At 32.4% G+C, this 24800-nt stretch overlaps 1 protein-coding gene across 7 annotated transcripts in view; it reads right to left on the bottom strand.

Annotated features, from left to right (window-relative positions):
• Window positions 1–24800, bottom strand: part of Gphn (gephyrin) — a 559105-nt gene that overhangs the window by 305789 nt on the left and 228516 nt on the right. For all 7 annotated transcript variants that reach the window (XM_033766935.1, XM_033766936.1, XM_033766937.1 and 4 more), the window contains exon 4: window positions 16035–16127. In XM_033766935.1, the coding sequence (XP_033622826.1) occupies window positions 16035–16127 (93 nt within the window). The remainder of the gene's footprint in view (window positions 1–16034; window positions 16128–24800) is intronic.

Here is a 24800-nt window from a genome sequence, read left to right as displayed (position 1 = left end):
GTATATTGTTTAATTTTATTTGAAATTAAAAATGGAAATTCAGAGAGTGTAAGGAAAGAATATATTTATTATTAATAATGAAAGCTTAATAAAATGGTGTTACTTATATTTTCCATTACTTTATATCTTTAAAATGTCTCCATAATTTTTTTTTATTCAAAATGTTCTTTAGAATAAATATAAGTGAGGAAAAATCTTTTAAAGTTAGTCATTACTGTTAAGAAAACAAGCAGATTAAATCTGACATGAAAACTTTGATCTTCCCATAGAGGTGCGGTTAACATAAACAACTTTAGCAGGACTATCAGGAAAAAAAAAAAGAAAGAAAGAAAGAAAGAAAGAAAACAACCTACTAAAACTCATCCTAAGTGCAGCTTTAAAGGAATCAGTCTGAGGCAGTAAAAAATAGGAATGAAAGCTAACTGCTCTGAAGTTGGAGCATATATCAATTTAGCAAGGATACATAAATTCCAAATTCAGATGATTAATTTATCAGGCATGTAATAAAGGCTAATGTCTATGTCTAAACCTTCTGACACTAGGAATTCAGTGAGTTTTAAGTGGTAGTGAGGATAAAGTGAAATCCTGAACACTGTCCACATTGACGAGTATAAGAGTTATACCTCAGGGTAAAAAATCTTTCACTGTGCTTGTGATTGCATTAATAAACAACCTTCTGGACCCTAGTTATCAATTACACATTCTTTACTCTTCCATTACATAATTAATACATCTGGTCTTAGATAATGCTGTTAATAGATATCAGTCATCGGGGGAAGGAAAGAAAGGAGAAAATGAAAAATAATGGAAACAAAGTCTTTGTAGATAGGGAGGGAAGGGTTCAAGGGCAGACAGGGGAATGGGGAAAAAAATAAGAACCAAGATTGATTATGTAAAGGTACAAATTTCCAACAATGAATGTCATTATATGAATACATTAAATGTACCAATAAAATTAATTTAAAAAATTGTTATCAGCCAAATCTCTAATCTGTCACTGAATGAACTGGACTTTAACATTAGGAGTTTTCCATTGGCATTTAAACTATTGCCAGTACCAATCAGCTGTGAGGAGGTGTTATGCAGAAGAGGTTATTTTTCCTTAGTCAGTGATGCTTAGGAAGGGTAAAAGGATTTTCTTCTATGAAACCACTGTGACTTTGAGTATTTCCTGCAAACAGTTAGAAGAAAACAATAAAATTTGGTGGATAACATTAGAAATTAATGTTTTTGTTAAATGTCTTTTTTTTCTCTCTTTGGAATGCAAGCACCACAGCAAATCTAATAACTTTGTGTCACATAGTCCTAGCATATAGCATGATATAGAGCAGCATTTCTCAATGAGTTTTGAGAGAATGATTGTATGTAGTGAGTTATTTCCCTCCTTGGCTTACAGGATGATAGGATTTTATACCCCACACTTTTGGGAATTGAGAAATAGTGACTGATAGTTAAGATGAGAGACTTTAGTTGAGAAAGGATAGATACAGTATGTAAAAATCCATCCCAAAATTTGTGAATTAATGAGTGAAAACATTCATCTAGTATACAAAAGTCTTCTTTCCTCCTCCATTCTTTCATTATTTTTAAAACTCTCCTTTTTAACTTCTTGAACAGAGGGCCAATTCTGTGAGAAATGACTGAGCCAGGCGTGGTGGTGCACACCTATAATCTCAGCACTTGGGAGACTGAGGCAGGTGGATTGCTGCAATTTGAGAGTAGCTGGATTAAATAGTGAGTTCAAGGCCAGCCTGAACTACATAGTGAGAACTACATAGTTTTCTCAAAAACCTGAAAATAGGGGCTGGGGATTTAGCTCAGTGGTGTTGCCGCCTGCCTCACAAGCACAAGGTCCCAAATTCAATCCCTGGTATAAAATAAACAAAAAAACACTAAAAATAAATAAAGACATGTCATTATTCTGTTCTAAAGTTGGCATAAAAAAGTCTTCAAAATCATTTCTCCTATCTCTCAAACATCCAAGATTCTTCATTAAACTTTATTTTTTCTTTTAGTCTTAGAATACAGGATCTTATAAAGTCTTACACTTTTATAGTCTTTTTAAAAGTTTATATTTCTTCAGCTCCTAATACAATATCTTGGATTTATCCATCTTTCATATTAATTATGTGGCTTCCCTGATCTTTTTTTTGTTATTGGTTTTCTCCCAAATAGACAAAAGAAAAACTATCAAATCTACTTCCAGTTGTATTATGAGAAGAACTAAAAGAAAAACCAGACATTTGCATGCCAATGTTCAAATCATCATTATTGATAATAGCCAAAAGAGAGAAACCCAAATATCTGCCAAAGAGATGAGTTAAAACCTGTGGCATATAGATGCAATGAGATATGAACATTAAAAAGAAATGAAACTTTGATACATATATAGAACATGGATGAACCTTGAAAACCATATGTTAATTAAAATACAGCAGAGATGGAAGGAATAAAAAATATATATGGGGTACCTATATATATAAAAAATATATATGGGGTAAATTCACAGAGTCAGAAAGTAAGAATTTATCAGGGGCTAGGGAGTTAAATAATAGGAGTTTTGCTTAATGTATAGGCAGTTTCTGTCTGGAATGATGAAAAGTTCTACAAATAGTAGTGGAGATATACAAAACATAATAGCAATAATGGCTCACAGAATAAACTAAAACTATTGAATTTTACTTCAAATGTTTAAAATGATAAACTTTATGTTATGTACTATTTACCATAATAAAAAATAAGGAGCTGCTAAATGATTTCCTTGACTTTCCTAAAGTGGCCTTTATCTTCTTAGTGATCCCTTATTTTTATGTTTATTATTAAAATAAAATTCTAAAAAAGATCCTATCCATACTTCCCCATATTCCTTGAGTTTATCACTTTCTTTTTAAGGGTTTTCCCTTTCTCTTTTGTTTTTTATAAAAATAAAATAAAATTCAACATGGACTTTTCACACTTTTCACATCTGAAGCACAATGATATTGTGAATACATACACAGAACACTTCAAATCTATACATATATATGTTCATGCACACACACACACACCCCCTACTTTATATCTACTTTTAGCCTCTTGTAAATTCCACAAAAATTCTCCTTTGCTTCTTAGGTTTGATTTTTTTTCATTTAAAAATAAGTGAATAAGAGCAGACATTCTATACTGCAGATAATTTTATAGTGCAGGATATTTTAGAGGCCAAGTATTCTGTAAATAATGGAGAAATATTAATTTCAAGTGTCTACTCACATGTAAGAAAACACAGTTTAAAAGGAGGGAAAAATAAATACATCAGAAGCATCTCTGAACAACTCATATAACATAAAGTAGGAGGCTGAGAAAAGATATTCTCAAAGAAACAAATGGAGCATAGATGAAAGCTAATTTATACTACAAAGAAGCATAATACAATTATATTTATTATTTTTAGAGGTTATACATTTAAAGTTTAAAATAATCTGGCATCACTAAAAAAGAATAAAACTGTTAGGAATAATTTGTCCTCATGAAACCCTGGAAAATTTAGTGAAAATAAGAAATAAATTTAGTATACTGAAAATTATTGAAAAATCCCATACAGCAAAAAATAAATGTATAAAATATATGATGCAAAAGATAGCTAAAGCAGGATAATGAATGATTTAGAAAAAATCCTAAATAAAGAGAAGAATGTGGAGTTGCACAAAAAAGCAGAAAGAATGGATGATAGTGAGTGTAAAATTTAGGAATAAACTGAACCTGGATGTTAAATTGCAAAGTATTTTCCTATTTCTAAGATATATTTGGACAATATACATGAAAAATTTTTCTTGGAAATAAAATCTGATCAGAATTACAAGACAACTGAGGACAACAGCAGTGACTTATCAGATGCAGTGAAATATAAAGGAGGCAAAACAAGCCAGTCAGCAAGTTGCAAGTTTATAGCAGATGAAAGTAGTGTCTCAGATAAATTAATGAGGCAGCCATGGAAAGCAAATAGTTAGAGAAGGTAATACTCAAGCAAATTCAGTCAGCAGTCCATATCAGTGGCACAAGGCAAACAGAAATAGGAAGAGTGCTAAATAAAGTATCTGTACCTACTTAGAATATCACAAGCATAGATTGGACACAGCAAGACAAAACAGGCAGATGGCAAAGCATTTGGGAGGCCATAATATAGTGGAATGGTAGGAGAAAAGAAAGACAATGCTGGGCAGTCTAAAATGATAAAATAGCAGACAGGTATGGCAGTACTAGGCCATTTGCTGACAGACAAATCACTAGTAAATGAAGAATGCAAATTGGTCAGCAGATGAGCGAAGTGAGGCAAAAAGTAAGGCAAAAAGGCAACCACACAGGAAGATGGAATAGTAGAGAAGCAATGAGAGATTACTGGAAGCAGCTTGGGTAGGGCAGAGACAAGCTGTCAGCAGGAGAACAAAATACCACTCACAAAAAGATGAGATTGAGAGTGAAACGGTTCCTGAATTGGGCATCTTCCATTTTGGTAACAGTAATCCATAAACTACATATGAGAATCCACAAGAGAACACAAAAAAATGGGAATAGCAGATGGATCTGAACTCTACTGCCAAGGGATACAGAATGACCACCCTAAAACAAAGATACATAACAATCCACAAAGAAATTAAACAGATGGGAAAAATGGGTCCAAGCATTTTTATGATGATAAAAGAAACCAAAACACTAAAAATTATTAATCTCAAAATGATTGGCTGGGATTGAAGTCTTCGCTTACCCCTTTCTGGAGCCCACAAAATGGGAATGTTGGGAATTTCTGCAGCAGAAAAACAGAAGAGAAAAGGGATTTCTGATTCCCAGTTTGAGGAAAGCAGGTCAAATTTAGGGCTGTAAAATCTGGTTCAGGTAAATAAGAACCAGCCTGAACCTTCTCTTTTCCTCAGAATCAAAGCATTTCTGAGTTCTGAGAAAGGTTTAGGAAGCCCTCACCCCATTGTTACCCATAACCTCCCCTGTCACACTTACCTCCAGTGCAAACAGTTTCCAGCAAGGAGGTAGTTGGGAAAATGCACTCCCATGTTTACATCATGGCAAAATTTGAGTACAGCCAACTAATGGTAATTTCTGTGCAGATCAGGTTTCTGATTCAGTGGGATTCTTTCACTCTTTGTGGGTGAGCAGAGGGGACAAATACTAGAAACTACCTACCTCTTTGAAAGCGGATAAGAAAAAAAATTAGGGGCAGTAATTCCAATAAATACATAGCAATATCAGTAAATACTATAATGACTTCATCAGTTGTCATGAATTTTAACTTTATATGCTGATGACTCTAAAAAATAAACTTTTTAGCCCATTTTCTCTGAACTCCAGATGCATATCGCTAACTGTAATTTAACATCTCCATTGTGTATCTAAAGGCGGTTGAACATGCCATGACCAAAGCAAAACTTGATCTTCAAGTCTATACTTCTTCCAGTGGTCACCATTTTAATGAGTCAAAGTCAAATCCTGCATCTTTTACTTAATTCTTTCTTTTTATATCCTCTATTACTCCTACCTACAAAATATATCAATAATCTATTTCTCTTAGTCTAAATCACTACATTTTCTGCCTGGATTATTTCAATAGCTTCCTATTTTGGTTTACCTGTTAAATATAAGCCTATGCGTCATTAAACTAAATGTACTACAAGGGTTTTACATGATCCATGGCTTCCTCTCTCTTTCTTTGTCTTTGCTGAAATGCCACCCTTTTAAATGGATGTCCCTATTTTAAATTATAATGCTAATTACTGCTTGGACTGTTTATCTTTCTTCTCTGGTTCATCTTTATCATTTCAAATACTACATATTTTACTTGTTTCCTTATGCTTGTGTTCCCTCATTAAAAGGTAGAATTTAAAAGATAGGGACTTCCGACTTTTTTGTTGATGGCTATATCTCAACATTTTCCAGTCTAACAAGCATTAATGTCTTATGGGGCTTCTCCTTTCATGATCTCAAATTTTCAGAACATTCTTCTGAAAGCTCAAAGGCTTTTTAATTATCAGAATAGATGCTAGGGCATGATAGGATAAAATGTAAAGTAGGGATTGGCAAACAGTAGTCCATGGGCCAAATCCTCACTACTGTTAGTTTTTTGCATGGTCTGCCATCTGAGAATGATCTTTACCTTTTAAAATGATTCAAACAAATAAAAAGAACAACATTTCATCATATGAAAATTATATAGAATTTTAGTGTCCACATTAAACTTTTACTGGATCAAAGCCAGGCTTATTCACTGACATCATTTATGGTTGCTTTTATGCTACAGGATTGGCAGAGCTCTGACCAAGACCATATGGACCATAAAATCTAATGTATTTATGAACTGGTCCTTTAAAAATAAATTTACTAACTTGTGTCCTTAACTATTTTACATGTATAAGCAAGAATTCATAACTAAAGTTTACTGAGTAAAGATAGACTACAGCTTATGATTAATACTGCTGCCACTGTTGCCCTTGGTATACCTGAGGTAAGGTACATATTTATATGAGAATTTGGTCTCAGTACTATGTAAAAGTGATTCTCTTTACTCCTGTATTTATTCCTGATAGTGATACCCACTCATATATCTGCACAATAGGGAAATCCTATTTGAAGGCACAGAGTTCAGTATTGGTGAGTCTTGAAAATGGCAAAAAAAGGCAGGGAATTGAAAGGAAGTAAATATAGCTTACAAACAGAACTCAGTTCTGAGAGTCACATAATTATATAAACTTCTAAATACCCTGTTTTACACTAGAAATTTGCATGATGTGAACCTCTTTTTAAACCTTATTTAATAAGGTTAGTAATAATGTGACAATATAACACAGTCGTGAGTCACTGCAAGCAAGACACACATTACAAGTCTATTACATTTATACAGTGTTCAAAATTAACAATTTTTTCTCAATGGTTCAGATACTTATGTTTTTCAGGAAAGTATTTAAAAAGTTTGTAAAATTCTTTTCAAAATCACTAATTAAAAACTGACCCATTTTTTCCATTCATAAAATCTCATTCTGAAGAGTAATACATTCAAGGATATTATATTACTTGCTGCAGTCAAACTTAAAGAGATAAAGCTGAAGGAAAGACATTTAAATTATTCCACTATCCCATCACTATAATGCTGTATTTATTCTTTGTAGAGAAGCAGACTTTACTTCTTTTATCAATTAGTCTTTCCAGCATTATTAACTGCTTCCTCTATATTTTTTACTTTCATCAGGTCATCTTCAAAATTAGTATCAAAGAGGTCTACTCTTTCTTTCTTCTAAGCATCTTTTGAAGAAATTGGATCCTTCCCGAAAATTCTCATCTCTTTGTCATTCATGGTTATGTAAAATTATTACTTTTTCCACTGGAAATTTGTGTCCTTTCTTTAATAGTAGCCATGCTTTTTCCAACTTCCAACATAAGGGGATAATACTGGTAAAATTATTAGAATCATTCTAAATTGCTTGTTTTGCCATCTGGTCCTCTTTCAATTTCCATACCAGCTTCTTTTATGGTAGGCAATAACATGAAGTTATAAGTATCTACCCTTCATATGTATTATTCTGAGAAGCTCATGGATACAAACACATTTGTTGTCACCTTATTTTTTGTAAAAAGCAAAAATATATTAATTTTATGGATGAATAGCTAATATATAAATAGATGAATTTACATGCTTGATTTCAGTCAGTAATGAAAGAAGAATAACTGGAAATCTCCACTATAACATTTATATTTGCAAGACCAAAATATTCTGGTATGCTAGCCTCTGTGAATTTTATGATGGTAGGCTTGTAGGGGTTCACTGCAAAGATGATCTCAGGTGTTTATCACTCTGATAAATTCAAGGTATAATAAGCACTTAGCATGTCTTCTCTAATGATTCTTTTTACTTCTCCACAACTATATTATTGTGTACCTTTGGTCATATCTGATTTGGTATTTTTTCCATAGAACTTTTTTCAATATTTGGTCAATGTTTATCCAGTTATTTTTAGGCTAACGCTCTTTTTATTAATATTGCATATAATAACAAAAGTAAGTCAATATGGTGGTATGTGCCTGCAGTTTCAGTTACTTGGGAGGGTGAGAAGGACTGCTTTAGTTTAAGAATTTGAGGCCAGTTTGAGTAATGTAGGGAAACTGTCTTAAAACAAAATAAAACCACCAAATATTTATGTAACAAAAAATTTAGAGCTTACTATGGTTTAGTTGTTTGAAACTTAGACCTTGGTGTAGAGATACTGGGAAATGATGTCAGCTTCTAAGAAAAGGGGCACATAGTGGAAGGCCTTTAAGTGGTTAGCTGACCTCCGAGGGGATTAAAGTAGCCCTTGCTTGATTCTTGAGTTCTTCTAAGAGTGAGTTGTTATAACAGCATGGGCCTGATGATTAAATTATTTTCCATTTTTGTCTCAATCTTAAACTCGCACCATGATAGTCATTAGTGACTCAACAGAGTCTGAGCCAATGAAATCACCTGATCTTGAACTTTCAGACTCTAAAACTGTGAGCTAAACAAAATTCATCTCTTTATAAGTTAATGAATTTCAAATATTTTATTATGACAAAAAAGAACTACTATAAGATCTTAGTTACTTTAATTAACATAACATAATTAACCTACCAGGTAAGTGTTCCTACTGTTTTCACTTTACACATAAAAAACCAAAAGAACAAAAACTACAAATCACATATTAGTAAGAGGGAGATCTGAGATTTAAACATAGTCTGTGCTTTTAACATATATATATATATATATATATATATATATACATACATACATGTATACATATCTTTATAAATGGTTATATAGGCAACACTGTTTTGCCAGTTAGAATTCCAATCAGAAAGAGAACAACATAATTTATATTTATAAATATTTGTATGTTTAAATAAAGTATGGCCTTTTTTTCCCACAGGGCAACATAAAAGCTGAAAGCATATTCTGGTACAGAGTAGACATGAGATAAAGACATATTTTTCCACTGTTACCATTATATGTATATGTGAAGCTTTTCTTTTCAAGGTATAAATTAAATAAAGGGTATGGGTCCTGTGAAAGTTGGGAGGATGGTCAAAAAAAATTAATGCAAAAATAAGAATAAGTGGACTTAAGGGGGAAATATAATATTTTACTTTAAGCACTGTAATATAAAAGAGGAATTAACCTTCTTTTGTGTATTGCCAATGGCAGAGAAAGGACTAGCGAACTTACAAGAGCCAGAACTTAGAAGGTTACAGGTTTCAGTTTGATGGTTGGACTTTCAAACTGTTAGAATTGTTCAAGCAGTGAACTCAGATGGAAGCAGTTGTTGAGATATTAAAGCAAAGACTTGGCATGATTAACAACAACAACAAAAAAGATATAATAGGGCTTTGAACACGATGGACTCTGACTTCCGCAAATTATGGAATACTGTGACCTTTTCTATTACTATACATTTTACAATTTTATATAAAATATTAAGCTAACGAGATATGACATGAAACTGAAAGTGTAAATAAATATCAAAATGTATAATAGATAATGTGAAATAGGAAGAAAAAGTCCAAAGGTGAAGGGGAATTAGGAGGGGTAGGGGAAAGGAAAGAGGGAAAGGAATAAATATGAGAAAAGGAAAAAACAGAAACAAAGTATTTGTAAATAGGGAGGAGAGGAGGGGTTGAAGGGAGGGCAGGGGAATGGGGAATAAATAAGACTCAGATATATCATGTAAGGGAAAAATTCCCAATAATGAATGTCAGCATATTGCATACCTAAACTGTACAAATAAACTAACTAAATAACAAAAGTCTGTGATAAAGTATTTTTTGATTATCTCAAATCTGAAAAAGGTACTGAGTAAAAAGTTTTTTAAAAAATTAACAAAATTAGAACTTGATGATTCTCAGCAGTTTAAAATTTGTATAAGACTTCTTTGCCCCCAGTGCTGGGTTTAGAAACTAGGGCCTTGTGCAAACTCAGCTACTCGCCATCCCTCATTTAAATACAAGGACATAAAAATCCTAAAATTGAAAGAAGTTAGTCTTTCTGGGGAATGTGTTTATATCCATTCTAAAACCTGCTGAATCAAAAAGAGTATTTTAAAGAGAGTCTTGATGTCCGGCTAATAATGGATGGACATATGAGTTTGGGTTTCTAAGGAATCTCTGAATAATAACAATTCTGTTTCTCATCTCAGTATATGGTACCACTCCAGCTGTCTTTAGATACAAATAAAATAACAAAGATCTAGTTTATTCACCCTTCTATGCAAAGGTGAATCTTCTGGTGTAGCCAGGAAGATCCTAAGTTTATATTTCTGTGTATCTTGCTTATGAAGCTTCCCTCTTCCTTATTTCTCTCTCCTAACCTGAGCCCTAGTCCTCTTATTCGGTTTGTTTAAACTATACTTTTACAAAAATGTCACTGATATTCAGTTGCCTTTTAATATTTCTGTTTAAAGAAATCTTTGGGTGTAACTTCTAGTACTAGGTTTATACTGCCTCAATTTCTCATGTGATCATTTTAGGTCTACATATACTTTAGCACTGAGCTCAGTGATGCCCAACTTGCTTCATAAATGTCTATTAAGTTGAAGAAAGACAATGAATGATGTTCTTGATAAACTGAAAAGTTGTAAGGATGCTTGTGCTCTGAAATAGCACTACTATTCAATGAGTAATGTAAAAATTATTACAAATTCCAGATATAAAAAAAGGGATATTACTTTTCAAGCTTATTTAAATCTTACAAATAATACAGAGACCCCATAAATATGTATCTTTGTTTTTAATGTATCTGTTAAAAAAGAAATTAAATTTAAAAGAGGAATATTATAAAAATCTATCCTTAAACAAATCTGAGCTTTTTAAAGCCAAATTCTAAAAATTTAAAACAAAAAGGAATTAGAGATCTAAATAAAAATGAACAGGCTTATCCAGGAAGAATATGCTCCTAATGGACTTCATCTAGAAACTTTTAGAGGGAAAACATCAGGAGTGGATCTGAGTATACTAATCCACATATCATACAGAGTCTAGACATTTTTATTTTTTACCTTATACCTTAAAGTAGCAGTAGGGAAATGCTACTAGACATCTTTAGCATATAGACATATCTATCAGTTATTTTTACAGTTAACAATAGCTTCCAGAAGTACAATGTTTAGTGGAAGTATTTGGGACTACCATATCTAATTAGAAGTCATAGGGTATTATTATTAATAAAATGAAGTAGAAAAAAGATAAAAACGAATACTTATTTAATATCTACAAAGATGACAACTGTTATATTACACCATTTTAAATGCATTATTGTAATTTAATACCTTGCATCATTTTGGGCAAGTCTATTACATTTATCTCAGTATTTCCATTTTTAAAGTAGACATAACAATAGTAGCTGCTGCATACAATTGTTTTGAAAACTAAGTAATCAAAAATATTCCTAAATCAGCTTCAGAAATATATAACAGTTTTTATTATTGGCTATTATTATCTCAATTATCATAAACAACAATTTTAAGAGAAAGACATTAATGAATTTAGCATATGAGAAAACTGAGCTTTGAACAAGTTAATCTGCCTTCAATTTCCTAGAAGTAGAGCTGATATTTGAATTCAGATCTGCTTGACTTTACAGTGCAAGCTTTTCCACTGCACCATAATTTATTCCAAAGTTTTTGGACAATACATCACATAGGAATATATTATATCTCCTATGTATAGAATTGCTTCATAAAAATTATAAAAAGAGCTTGGAATGACATAAAATATAACCATAAAATGTGATCTTAGAAGTATATTTTGTTCAATTTAGTATAAATATATCAAGTATATGGGCTTCTATTATTCAGCTTTGTAAGCAATTTCCTACTGTTGAATTATCCTATGTATGACAAACAAGGTTTAGTATACTCAATGGTTTATTATAATTATTTTGTTTTGTTATAAGCATTATATTTCACTCTAAACAATTCTAGAAATATAAAAAATACTGAGTCTATTCTAGTATAAATATTCTAGAGTATTAGTATATAACACTTTGTCAATGTTTTCTAGAGACTACTGTGCAGTTTAAAAATAAGTATAATGTTTAAATGATTTATGTAACTGATCAAATTTTTATTCAGAAGATTATTATACATAGTGTTTTCCTGTGCATTTATTATAATGTAAGAGAGTTTTCCTAATTGTTAAAATGTCTGATGTTAACTTTTCGGTGAAGTTGTTAAATGTTAAGTTCTCACCAATTTTCACAAGAATAACAATTCTGTTTTCTTGCCAGAACTTACATACTGCTCCTGGTACTATGTTCATAATTTAGGTAAGTCAATTTTGATTTAGCTGAGTTATTCCTGTAACGTATGTAAACAAAATAAACTTTACTAAACCCACTAATTCATTTTCCTTTTTACTAGACCTCAGCAGAAATCTAAGTTGATCAAACTTCATTTTGTGGAATTCATATCCATTGACAATAATTTAAAGTTGCTTTATTTCATTCACTCTATCATAAACCCCCTCAAAATACATATAATCCACAAAAGATTTTTTTTTTGTCTGTAGATCAAACTAATTACTGACAAGTACTGGCTATTAAATATTAGTAATGTAAGGGTAAGTTTTATATAAATTTACATTTGTGTAGTTAATAATTGTGTTTTCTATCAAGAACTTCTGGCCTTGTTAAAAATCCCTGTTGTAGTCCTAACTGGTACACAGGTAAATGTGTCTTGAAGCAGTTTCCTCTCCTTTAGGTACAGCTGTTAAAGACACATAAGTTAGAGAAAACTACTATGTAGTTCAAGTCCATAATTATATTTCTCAATTCCTATCTGACATGCCACTATTATATTTTCAGTACTATAAGAATCACAAATTATTAAGTGTAAAAAGGAAATGGGAATTGGGTAGAATTATTTTTCGTGGTCCTTATTGCTTTTGTACTTTTTTATTTTGAAAAGGTGTAACACTTTTATAAATTTTTAGCATGTAAAAAATGAAAAGTAAACCTATTAAAGATAAAGTTATTAACAAATAAATTGCCTTTTTGAAAAACAGACATAAAAGACAAATTTATGCACACTTTCAATTTTTAAAATTCACAGTATAACTTTAGCCATGGAATTGCTATAGCCATATAAAAGTATCTGCACGAGATACTATAAGAGCATCTCTATGGTTTTCAAGTAATTGAAAAACTTTTAAGAAAAAAAAGGCTGCTCAGTTTCTGATATAATAAAACATACAATATTATGGACATAGACTCTTGCCAACTAACAGTAGAAAAAACTACTAGAAGACAAAAATTCAAGGTATCTGATTTATATGTAGATGGAAAAGATCAACTATAAAGCTTAATCAAAATTAAGAAGATAATTAAACAAGATTGTAAAGAATCTTTAAAAGTAGTATGTGAGACAGTGTTTGTCCACTTGATAGTTACATAGCAATTAATAAAAAATAACCCCATAAGTTCATTCTAAAATGCCAGGAATAGTTATTGTTGAGTGATCATAACCATCTTGGTAAGTAGGTACTTTTATTTCCATCCTTTTAAGGAAACTAAGGCACAGCGTGGTTAAATGACAAATCTATTATAGTATAACACCAACATATATGTGGTTTTTGTTGCTGGTTTCTGACACAGAATTCCTTAAATCCTTGGGGTTTCCTGAGTGATAAGAGTAACTTTTATCATCTTTGACAAATGCCTTAAAATCACAAGGGATCCCTAGATAGCCTTAGGATAGTGTAGATAATAAATACACCAAGTGGGGTCAAGTTTGAAATTTTTAGCCCCATTCACTGAAGGAGTAAGCATGGAGACTAAGCTCTATAGGAAAGTCATAAATAGTAAGATTCACAGAGCTCACTAACTGGTGAACACGTCTAAAAGGGGCAAAGAACCTTCACAAATTTTCCCTCCCACACCTTGCCCTTTACATCCACTTGGCTTCATTTGGCAGTTCCTCTGGTATAGCCTGATAGTAAACTGGTAGTAAGGTAAAGTATGTCCTAGAGTTTTGTGAGCCTTTCTATCCTAATTATTGAATCTGATGGTGGGGAGTTGTGTGAAACCTACTGACTTTGTAGCAAAGTAAAACAGAAACATGGGTAACTTGTAGACTCAACACTTGGACTGGAATCTGAAGTGAACATAGCCTTTACATCTGTGGATTATGACCTAACTCTAGCTAGGTAGAGTCAGAATTCAACTGAAATGTAGTGAAGGGCATCTGGTGTCTGGAGAAGTTGAAGAAATGATTGGTGTAAGAAAAATTTCCATACTTTCTTATTATTAATGTGAATAAAAATGGCCTATAGTCATTTTGTTAATTGGTAGCAGAGCCAGAATTCAAAGATTTAAATGTTTAGCTTAGAATTTTGGAATTAACTTGAAGAAAACAAGATACAAGATACTCTTTAATGTCAATTATTTCTCAATGGTTGAAAATAATGTTGTTTATGAATGTGAAATCTATGGTAACATTTTTTTCTACTTTGTAGAAACAACTATGAAAATATCAAACTATCATATAAAAACTAGGCCTAAATAAACTGAATGAAGGTCATTAACACCCAAGCCCTCAAAATCTAGATGCATTTACATCTAGTCAGTTTCCTTACAAACAAAACAAAACAAAACAGAAATACATCTTTCTCAATTTCACTTTTTGAGTCATTCTACAGTATAAAAGAAATATAAAAATTTTCCAAAGGACCATTTCCCATTAGGAACCAGAAACTATATAAATTATGTAAAGATTGCCTTCTTGTTTATAACTCTCCCAGTACAATTCTCCTGATTGCTTTAAAAGAAAATCTATCTTATATCCCCAATGATAATATAAAATGTATGACATTTATAAAGAATAGTAAATATTTTATCCTTGTTTTAGAAAACTGCATTTTAATATACTAAAGCAGTGGTTCTCAAAGTTTACAAGTACTGCTCTAATCACTACCATCTGTACCGCCCACCAGGTGAGAAATACATTCTGGGATTCACTGCAGATGTGCTGAGGCAGAAATTGTAGGGGAGTTTAGCAATCTGTGTTCTAACAAGCCCTCTGGCTGGTACTGCTGCAAACTAAAATTTCAAAACCACTGTAATAACAAAAGGACAGTAATAATTTAATGAATTATTAATGGAAAAGTACCTTGCTGTTAATCAGACAGTTGAAATAGTTTACTGATTTAAAATAGAACACAGTTAGGCCAGGGCTGCTTGCCTTGCAAGAGCAAAGTCCTGAGCTCTATTCCCAGTATCCCACTCCCCCCAAAAAGGACCCAGTTAATATTAAGTTGAAATTGAGCCCAGAAATACCCTTTTTGAAAGGTAAAGCAAGTAACATTAATATAATGAGAATATAAGTTTCTACATGATTAAAGTGACATCTGAAGTTATGTTCTTAAAGAACTTAAAAATAAAGATCTTTTCCTCCTGTATTAGTGAACATTACTTACTTTTCTTTTCCTAGTTTTTCTTCCTGTACAAAGGTTGAAGATGCTTTATGTGGCATAAAGTCTAGATAATAATTCTGCTTTTGGTTTATTAAATTTCACAATTATATAAAGATCACATTGAAAATTACAGAAAAGATAATACTTTTATCATTAATAGTATAATAAAACTGGTATGAATATTCTATTGCAGTTATCCCATTGTACTGTGAAGCAAATGACATGGGTACCTCAAGTAAAGGAAGTCAGATCCTATTTTGAATTGCAGTGAAAAACACATCAGACCAGATTCCAGGCTAACAGTCATGTTAATGTGCCTGAAGGTCAGCTGATACTGAAGATGACCAAGCAAACTGATTAACTTCTAAAATAGCCAACTCTTCCTCATATTCTATCACTTCCAGTTTAGGTCCAAAATTAAGAAATATTTTTATAATAATTCTTCCACAGCCAAATTTTCATAATCTTATAACCACAAGTCACTGGTTTTGCCTAGAAAAATTATAAAACTATAAAATAGTAAAAAAGATTGAAAATAATATTACTTTATTCCTTGAATATGAGAAAGGCATACACTATCTCACCTCTGGAGTGACATCTCGTGGTGCAAACCCTGTTCCTCCAGTTGTTAATATCAAATTAAGTTCCTTTTCATCACACCAATCTATCAGAGTTTCCTGAAAGAAAACAACAGTATTGTCACATGGAGAAGGACTTGCTTGCTTGCTCCGAACATCCAAGTCGTCATACATTTAGAAATGAGGAAACAGATTCTTTTTCAACAATAAGCAAAAAAAATTTTAAAGACAATTCTTAGAAAATTTTCATAATTAAAAAGCACTGAAAAGTGAGATATAAGCATCAAATTATTGAAAGGAAATGAAACACATGAAATATCATAAAGAGTTTATAAGTAATTATTATTATAGTATTATATGGTGTATCTTAAGTTCTTTTCAACCATACAAAATATATTTAAGTTTAAAAAGTTGACTACTGTGATAATTATATGATTTTATCATTTAATAATTATGTCAATCCTACCAGCTGAGTATTGATAATTTAATTTTATATATAAAGTAAACAGAATTGCAGAATCATTCTTTTTGAAAAATTAACAGACTCAGAAAGGTCAAAAACTTTCTCATAGGCTTACAAACTAAAAGGAAGAAGAGCTACAATTCAAATCAGGTCCGCCAGACCTGGAATTTATGTTCCCTTACATTTTGCTGTTATTAATTCAGTATTTTATGTTCAATTTGAGGTTAAGAAAGCTTTATACTTTTCATTGTTAATTTATTAAATTAATTTATTAATTAATGGGATTCTTAAAAGCAAGGGATAAAAATAATTTCTTAAGGTTTATTGTTTGCTAAATGAATACTCTGACACTTATTTTTAGATTAAGAATATAGATGAAGGGCCGGGGAGTTCGATCCCTGGTACCAAAAAAAAAAAGAAGAAGAATGTAGATGATAAAATTTTGGAGCTAACAGGATTTCTACCAGATTTTCCTATTCATTTGTAGGTGAGACAACTGTACAAAAGTAGAACTAAAATGTCTATCTGCTTACTTTTTGTATTTACTGCCAATTAAATTAATCCATCCTATATGTTAGCTACTTATTAAACGTGTTAACACTTATAGATTAAATGAAAAATTGACCCTGACTTCAAAGCTAATAGTAAAGTAACGGTGTTTATCCATAGCTACAAACTGGAATCATTTATGCGGCTTAAAAAAAACTTGGGCCAGGCCTGGCAGCATGCATTTGTAATTATAGCACTCAGGGAGGCTGAGGAAGGGAATACAAATTTTGAGCCTCGCCTGATCAAGGTGAGACCTTTTCTCAAAAAGTAAATTCCCAGTAGCAGCAAAAAACAAAAACAAAAACTTAGGGTCCTATTTCTGGATTATAGTCTAAATAAATTGTGTGCATGACTGAACCCACATGATAAACTTACACTGTACATTGAGCTAGAGCCACAGGTCCAGAGTACTAGAACTCTAAAAATCTTGTAATTTTAAAATGCAGCCAAACAACTGAAAAAGTACAAGCCTTTAAAGAGGCAATCAATCAGTACAGTTACTTGAAGGGTAAATTCACAAGTAAATCAATGGCTGGGCCCACAAAGATGACAGACACCTTAAAGTCAGTTTTATCATGTAAACTTACTCCCATTTCCCTTTTCCCAGGATGAATAACTGTTAACACCATATAGATTTCTTTCACTTAAATAATGTTATTATGAGCTCAAATAGGATTTGTTTGACTATTTGGGAAGTAATGTTTTATTGTCCAAAGTAGCTATGATGCACAGAAAATTTTTTTATCAGAATAAAGATCCTTTAGATCTTTAAAACAAACTAGTATAATCATATCACCCCACTACTCAGTTGATTTCCAGAACTTAGGGATTTTTCCTCAACCACTAATACAAACAAAATACCAATTCTCCAGGTCCCTAATATTTAACAAGAAAATTATTTCAAGGAATACATTTATTGTTACTTCACTAGAAATCAGCAATACAAAGATAAAAAAGGCACAGTGCATTTTCTCAAGTCCTCAAGTTGCAGAACTCTGAGTGAATTGTTTTCTAGAACTTTGTTACTACAAGTGTGATCTCAACATCAAAACATTACTATTATCTATGAACCTGTTAGGAATAATGAATCTCAGGATCCATCCAAGATCTCCTGAATCAGAATCTACATTTTTAGAAAGATTGGTCAAGGTGATATATGTGCACATTAAGTGGGACTAAATATACTTTCTAATCATGTACCACTCCTGTGATCGTAGCTAATTATTTTTATTAGTATCTGGTCTTATTTAATGTAGTAATTTATCTTAATTTGGTGAGAAAGTAATTTATCATACTGTATTTGTTTATATACTTGTAAGATCTCCTTCATACTGAATTTTAAAATATTCAGCTGCTTCTACTAGGAAGGATGCCATTGAAATTTTTGCATGACATGTCTTTATGAAATTTTCCTTTGTGTATCTGCTTAAAAACTGAGGCTGAGAACATTGTTCATTGATTAATTTTCTCTTCTGTGGAACATAATTCTTTAAGAATTTATCGCCTTCAGTTTCCAGGATATTACAAGAGAACAAGTGTACTGCAGAATTCTTCCTTCTCTACACAACTAATAAAATGAACAAAAAGCAAACAAAATAAAAACAAACAAAAACCTGCTACCAGCAATGACCAAATAAATTAAAAAGAGATCTAGCCTCATGTCATAGATCTCAAAAGTTGGATGATCAAGGGCAGATATAAAAGATGTTTTAGAAGCATAATGCAGCATTGTGTGGTTCCTCATGCTGCTCTGGACCCCAAATGAGTCATAAAGGTAGAGTACCAAAATCATAGAAATTCTATGACTATCAGCAAACTGAAGATAGCTTATCTTTTTTTGTCTTACAAGCAGCTGCTTTGAGAAACAGATACTATAAGGGACTGACTGCAATCAAGACAGTTCAGAAGCAAGGCACACTGAATTGTGGAAATCATCTGAACCCAATGGCACTATCTGCATAATCATGAGATAAATTCTTCAAAACTCTAGTACTGGACAATTAATACAATTTCAAGGGGGAAGAGCAGCACAGTATCCCAACAAATTGTTTCTGGTTTCTTATTTTCCCGTACAAGATATTACATACTTTAGGCTTTTGATTGTTCTTCCTACATTTCTGTAATGGCTTTGAATGAAGCTTGAGTTTGAAGATTGGATATTGTTCTATTAGTTTCTTGTTTCTAATAATCATATGCAGAAACTTGAAGGTAAGGAGAGGAAAGGTGGAAAGAAGTATTATAGTACTAATATTGTTACATTTCATAACATGATTTAACCAATTCTATATATTGTTTAAAAAGTGTTAGCTAAACATATGACTGAAACCTCATAATGATTTTCCTAATTCTTAAACATTAGATGGATATTTATTTACCATATAATATCTTACAATAAAATAGTTACTTCAAAGTAAATATGCTCATTTCTTTTAGTAAGATTGTTCAAAGACTGCACGAACCATTAAAGACTTTGGAATTTTTTGGTTTTTTGAGACAGGGTCTCACTATGTAGTTGAGACTGACCTGGAATTCACTATGGAGCCTAGGCTGGTCTCAAACACACAGTGATCCTCCTGTCTCAGCCTCTGGAGGGCTGGGATTATAGGCATATGCCACTATGACCAGCAAGACTTCAGAATTTTAAAAATCATACAAAAGGAAATGAGACATACTATCTTAAGTTGTCTTTAGCAGAAATCCTTATGAAACTACCCAACAGAAGAAAATCAATTTGAAGCTTTGTTCAAGTGATAAGGAAAACTTTAATAGCGAAAACTTAGAAAATGTCACAAAGTAAAATAACTTCTGCCCTTTACTCTGCTTAGTTCGGAATTAACTGTTAGAGGAGGCACCTAGTCTCCCATAAAAGTTTTGTAAGTGCAAAGAATCATTGTTAGCTTTGTTGACCAAACAAGCTCCCTTTCCCCTGGCTAGAATAGGTAACTGAATAAATCTTAAAGGTAACTTCCCTGACAAAGAAGGAGTTGTAACCCAATGGGGGGCTGATCAGGGCATTGCCCTTAGGTGTCATAGAGCCCCATTGATGGAGTAAACTTTTTTTATTTTACTTCCATTCTGCTGCCTCTGTGTGTGTGCCACTTGCCAATTCCTTCTGTAACAGGAGCAGGTATGTATTTACTGCCTAGGAAATGGGAACAGCTAAGATATGGAAGACAGACAATGAAACAGCCTTTCATCAAAATTCCTCTTAGAATTCTAGGATGTTTGCTGTTTACAAAAAAATAAAAACAAAATTATGCAAAACTGAGAATAATTCAGCAATTGGTATTCAGTATTAGTCAATAAAAACTAAGCTTTGAAAGCAGGAGAAAAAAACATGTATCTGTTAGGGACCTGAAGCTGCCATCACAGGCTGCATTTTCGTGGTGCTTCATGGCTCTTAAAGACCTCATGCTCTTATCTTTAGCCCCCCCCCACAAGGCCACAGTGGTCTGGAGAGGTTAAACCTGTTTCTCCAGGACCAAACCCATTAAGGGCATCCTGGCCTGTGATAGGTTAAAGGTAGCCCACTCCCCATAAATAAGCAATAGCCCAGCCCTAAAATAATAAAAGGACCTTCCTTTCTTTGTTCTTCTCTTCTTCCCTCTCTCCCCTCTTCCTAACCTGCCTTCCCTAATAAAATCTCCTGTTGGACCTCTTGGTGTGTGGCCTAGTTGTTGAGTATGTGTTGATTTGTTTAGTATTTTTTAGGTATTAAAGAAGTTATAAGATCTAAAAGCAAAAAGGATGATGAAAACTTCCTGTTGGGCTTTAATATTTACCAAATATTAATGGAAAAGTCTTGCTACTGGAAATATAACCTAGAGGGTATATCTTTTCAATGATTCATATAAAATTATCATGTTTATTAGATTTGTTACATGTGTGCTTTTTATTTGTAAATATTTTACATAGTTTATGAAGCACTGGCAAGTAATATTAGAGTAAAAAGTTGGAATGCTAAGAAGGCAACATAAATGTTTAATAGTATAAGTATTTATTTTTTTCTATCACTACTGGCACTGTCTCCATTATCCCCACTTCATATACCTTGCCAACATATTTTGTTCTTTAATGACACAAATTTATTCAATTAGTAGGTAGCATTTGGGAATCTAAATCTTAGATTCTTCTTTACTTTTACCATAGCTTCAGAAAATTCTTACTTTATTTCTCTGTAATGGCTACTGACTTGTTATCATGTTTAAGAAACCACTGTTTAGTCTAAGGTCATGACGGTTTTCATGACGCTTTGAAGATCTTTTGCTTTTCCAATCTCAGTTTAGATGTTTTTGACATTATCTTATTGGAATATGTAGATTTCTTGGATATGCAGAACCAGGTATTTCAACAAATTTAGGACATTTTTGGTCACTGTATCTTCACAAATATATTTTCTTCCTCTTTATTTCTCCTCCTAAAAATCTCATGATGTACATGTGGCTATACTTCTTAGATACGGTAGGACCTAAGACTTTGTTCAGTTTTCTTCATACTTTTTCTTTCTGTTCCTCCAACTGAATAACTTCAAATTTTTTAAGTTTGCTGATTCTTTCTTGTGCTTGTTGTTCAACCATTCCAGTGAATTTTCTGTTGCATGTATTTTAGATTTTTAGTTTAAGGGTTTTTGTTTGGTTTATTTTTATAATTTCTATCTCTTCACAGATATCCTCATTTTGTCCAGACATCTTTTCTCTAATTTTTTTATAGCCACTTGTCTATGATTTCCTGTATCTCTTTCAGTTTTTGGTTTTTTTTGGTACCAGAGACCAAACTTGGGACCCTGTGCTTGACAGGCAGGCAGCACAACCACTGAGTTAAATCCCTGGCCCTGTCTTTCAGGAATTTTAAGACAGCTGTTGTCAGGGCTTCCTTAGGAACTATTTGTGTCCATTAGTTTTGTTCCTTTGAATGCACTATAATTTCCTGCTCCTTTGTATGCCTTGTTATTTTTTGTTGAAAACCACACATTTTATATTATGAGGTAACTTTGGAAATCAGGTTTTCTTCCTTCCCGAGGGTTGCTATTGTTTTGATTATTGAGGACTAAAATCATCTGTTTTGTATTTTTTCATATTGTTTTTGCAGAGACATCTCTTTGTCATGTTAGTCTCTGAAATCCTTGTGCCTTTAACTTGCATTCAGCTAATGTTTTGACAAAGAATTCTTTTAATGTCAGGAGCTTAAAAAAAGAGACAAACAAACACTTTTCAGAATGGTCTCTAAATAGAATATTTCTTCAATACTTAGGTTTGTTCTGAGCCAAAAGTATGTGGTCTTTTCGGATCTTTTCTTTTGAAGACCATGTCTAGAATAACTATCACTAAAAAAACAAAACAAAACAACACAAAATAACCTGACCTCTGTCTTGTAGAACCTGCTCTTTTGAATTTCATTGTATGTTTTAATATAATCAAGTTGACCCTGATTTTCTTCTACTTTCATATTTTTTCTCTAATTTCTTTCTTTTCCTTGATGGTACATCTCAATCTTTCCAACAGAGACTATAAAGAGAAGTGGAAAAGTTTGTATTCAAGCTCTTGCATCCCACATTTGGAGATCATTATGCATTAGCAAAACAGATACGTTATTAGCATGTGTGGCAATACAGAGGTGGTAAAGCACTGAAATATTATACGCACTTTGTGCATCAATGCACTTTCTTCAGTGTTCCTACATTAACTGTTGACTCCTGTTCAGTAGCTTTTGGGACAACAATGTTCCCAAAGAAGCTGCCTTCAAATATTCCTGGCTCCAGTCTGCCCCAGTTAGGTAACCTGACAACTTGGTAGGTAGGAGGGACATGAACAAAAGGGATTACATCAAATTACAAAGCTCTGTACAGCAAAGGAAACAAATAACAGGATCAAGAGACAACCTAGAAAATAGAAAACATTTTTTTTTACTGTTATTCTTTGGACAAAGGACTAATACCTAGAAAATATGAAGAACTTAAAAAATGTGGATCCTCCCCCCCGAAAAAGACCCAATCAAAAAGTGAGCAACTGAAATGAATGGACACTTTTCAAAAAAAGTATATATGGTCAATAAGTACATAAAAAAGTGTTCTACATCTTTGGACATTACAGAAATACAAATCAAACTAACTCAGATTCCATCTTCATAAAGAACAACTATCATCAAAGACTCAAGAAATGACAAATGCTGGCAAGGCTACAGGGAAAAAGCAACCCTTCTACATTGTGGATGGAAAAGTAAAATAGTACAACCACTATGGAAAGTAGTATGGAGTTTCCTCAAAAAACTAAAAATAAAAATTCTGTTTGACCCACCTATACCTGTTCTGGGTGTCTTTCTGAAAGAGTTAAGGTCATCATATAATAAATATACATGGATATACATGTTTATAGCAGCACAGTTCACAGTAGTTAAATTATGGCCTGTATGGCCACCAACAGATAAGTGGATAAAGAACAGGTAGCACATATATATTCAAGAGAGTAATACTCAGCCACAAAGAAGTATGAATTGGAGTCACTTGTAGACCATAATGCTAAATGAAATAAATAAGACACAAAGTTTCTCTTATATGAGAAGCCAGAAATATGAATAATAGAAAGAGAAAAAAGAAAGATGGCAGGAAACAGGGAGTAGACTTTATGGTGATGGGAAGGGGATATGCAAAAGCAGACAGAGGGAAGGGTTGCGGGGAGAGCTGTAAAAACGATCAGGATGAAATACATATATGTACCAATTCTCCAAGATATATGTAATTATTATATATCAGAAATGTATACTACTAATAAAAAAATCACTATTTTCTCCTACTTCTTACAAAATACACAAATCATCTACAGAATCCCTACCTCTAGAGTTCTGTGTTGAACTCTAGTCTTTTAATTGGAGAAACCAAACTTTGCCTTCAAAATTAGCAAGTCATATTTAAAGTCTTTTGCTGTAGAGGTGAAATCAGCTTATAAAATATATAATTTCTCATAGTCCCGCCCAGCTCCCACTTTTAAAAATCTTTGCACATATATGAATATCTTTATACAGAATCTTTCCTTGTTTGACATTCTGCTGTCAGAGGCTGTGAAAAGGAGGCAAATCAACAGGAGCATCACAGCTGGGCATGGTCATATGCCTGTAATCCCCTCATTCTGGGAGGCTGTTCAAGCAAGTTCAAGCAAAGGATGTGCAATTTACTGACTTAGTAAGACCCTGTTTCAAAATAAAAAAAAATTAAAAAAGGCTGAGGAATATAGCTCTCTCTGAAGCCTCTTGGTTCAATCCCAGTACAGGTTGACAGACAGTGTCTTAAAATAAGTAAGCAATACTACTACCAAAAGTTTAAAAGGTTGCTAAACAGTATGAGAAATGTAAACTTTTTCCAAACTATATTTACTGATCTTGTGCTTATGTGGAGAAAGTCATCAATGGTAGAAACTTGTAATACCAAATATTACATTTAATATTCTAATACTTTAAGTTCCTAAAGATGTGCTATAATATATATTTAACATCTTCAGTATGAGCAGTATTTTATTATACACAAAGTACTTTCACAAATATAGTCGACAAAAGCAAACATTTGAAGATTTCTCTAACTAAATGTAAGATATATATATATATATATATATACACACATACACACACACAAAATGTGGAGAACCATGAAATGTTATTCACACTTTAAATATAATAAATAAGAAACTATACATTGTGTTGGGAGGTGAAACATGCATGCAATAAGAAGTGGAACAGTGGCCGGGGATTTACCTCAGTGGTTCGGTGGCCCG

The sequence above is a fragment of the Fukomys damarensis genome, unplaced genomic scaffold (genome assembly GCF_012274545.1).
Source record: "Fukomys damarensis isolate Sample0158 unplaced genomic scaffold, DMR_v1.0_HiC HiC_scaffold_21, whole genome shotgun sequence".
In the NCBI taxonomy this organism is placed as follows: domain Eukaryota; kingdom Metazoa; phylum Chordata; class Mammalia; order Rodentia; family Bathyergidae; genus Fukomys; species Fukomys damarensis.
Note: the sequence above shows the minus strand (reverse complement) of the source record. Positions and strands in the feature narration are given on the sequence as shown.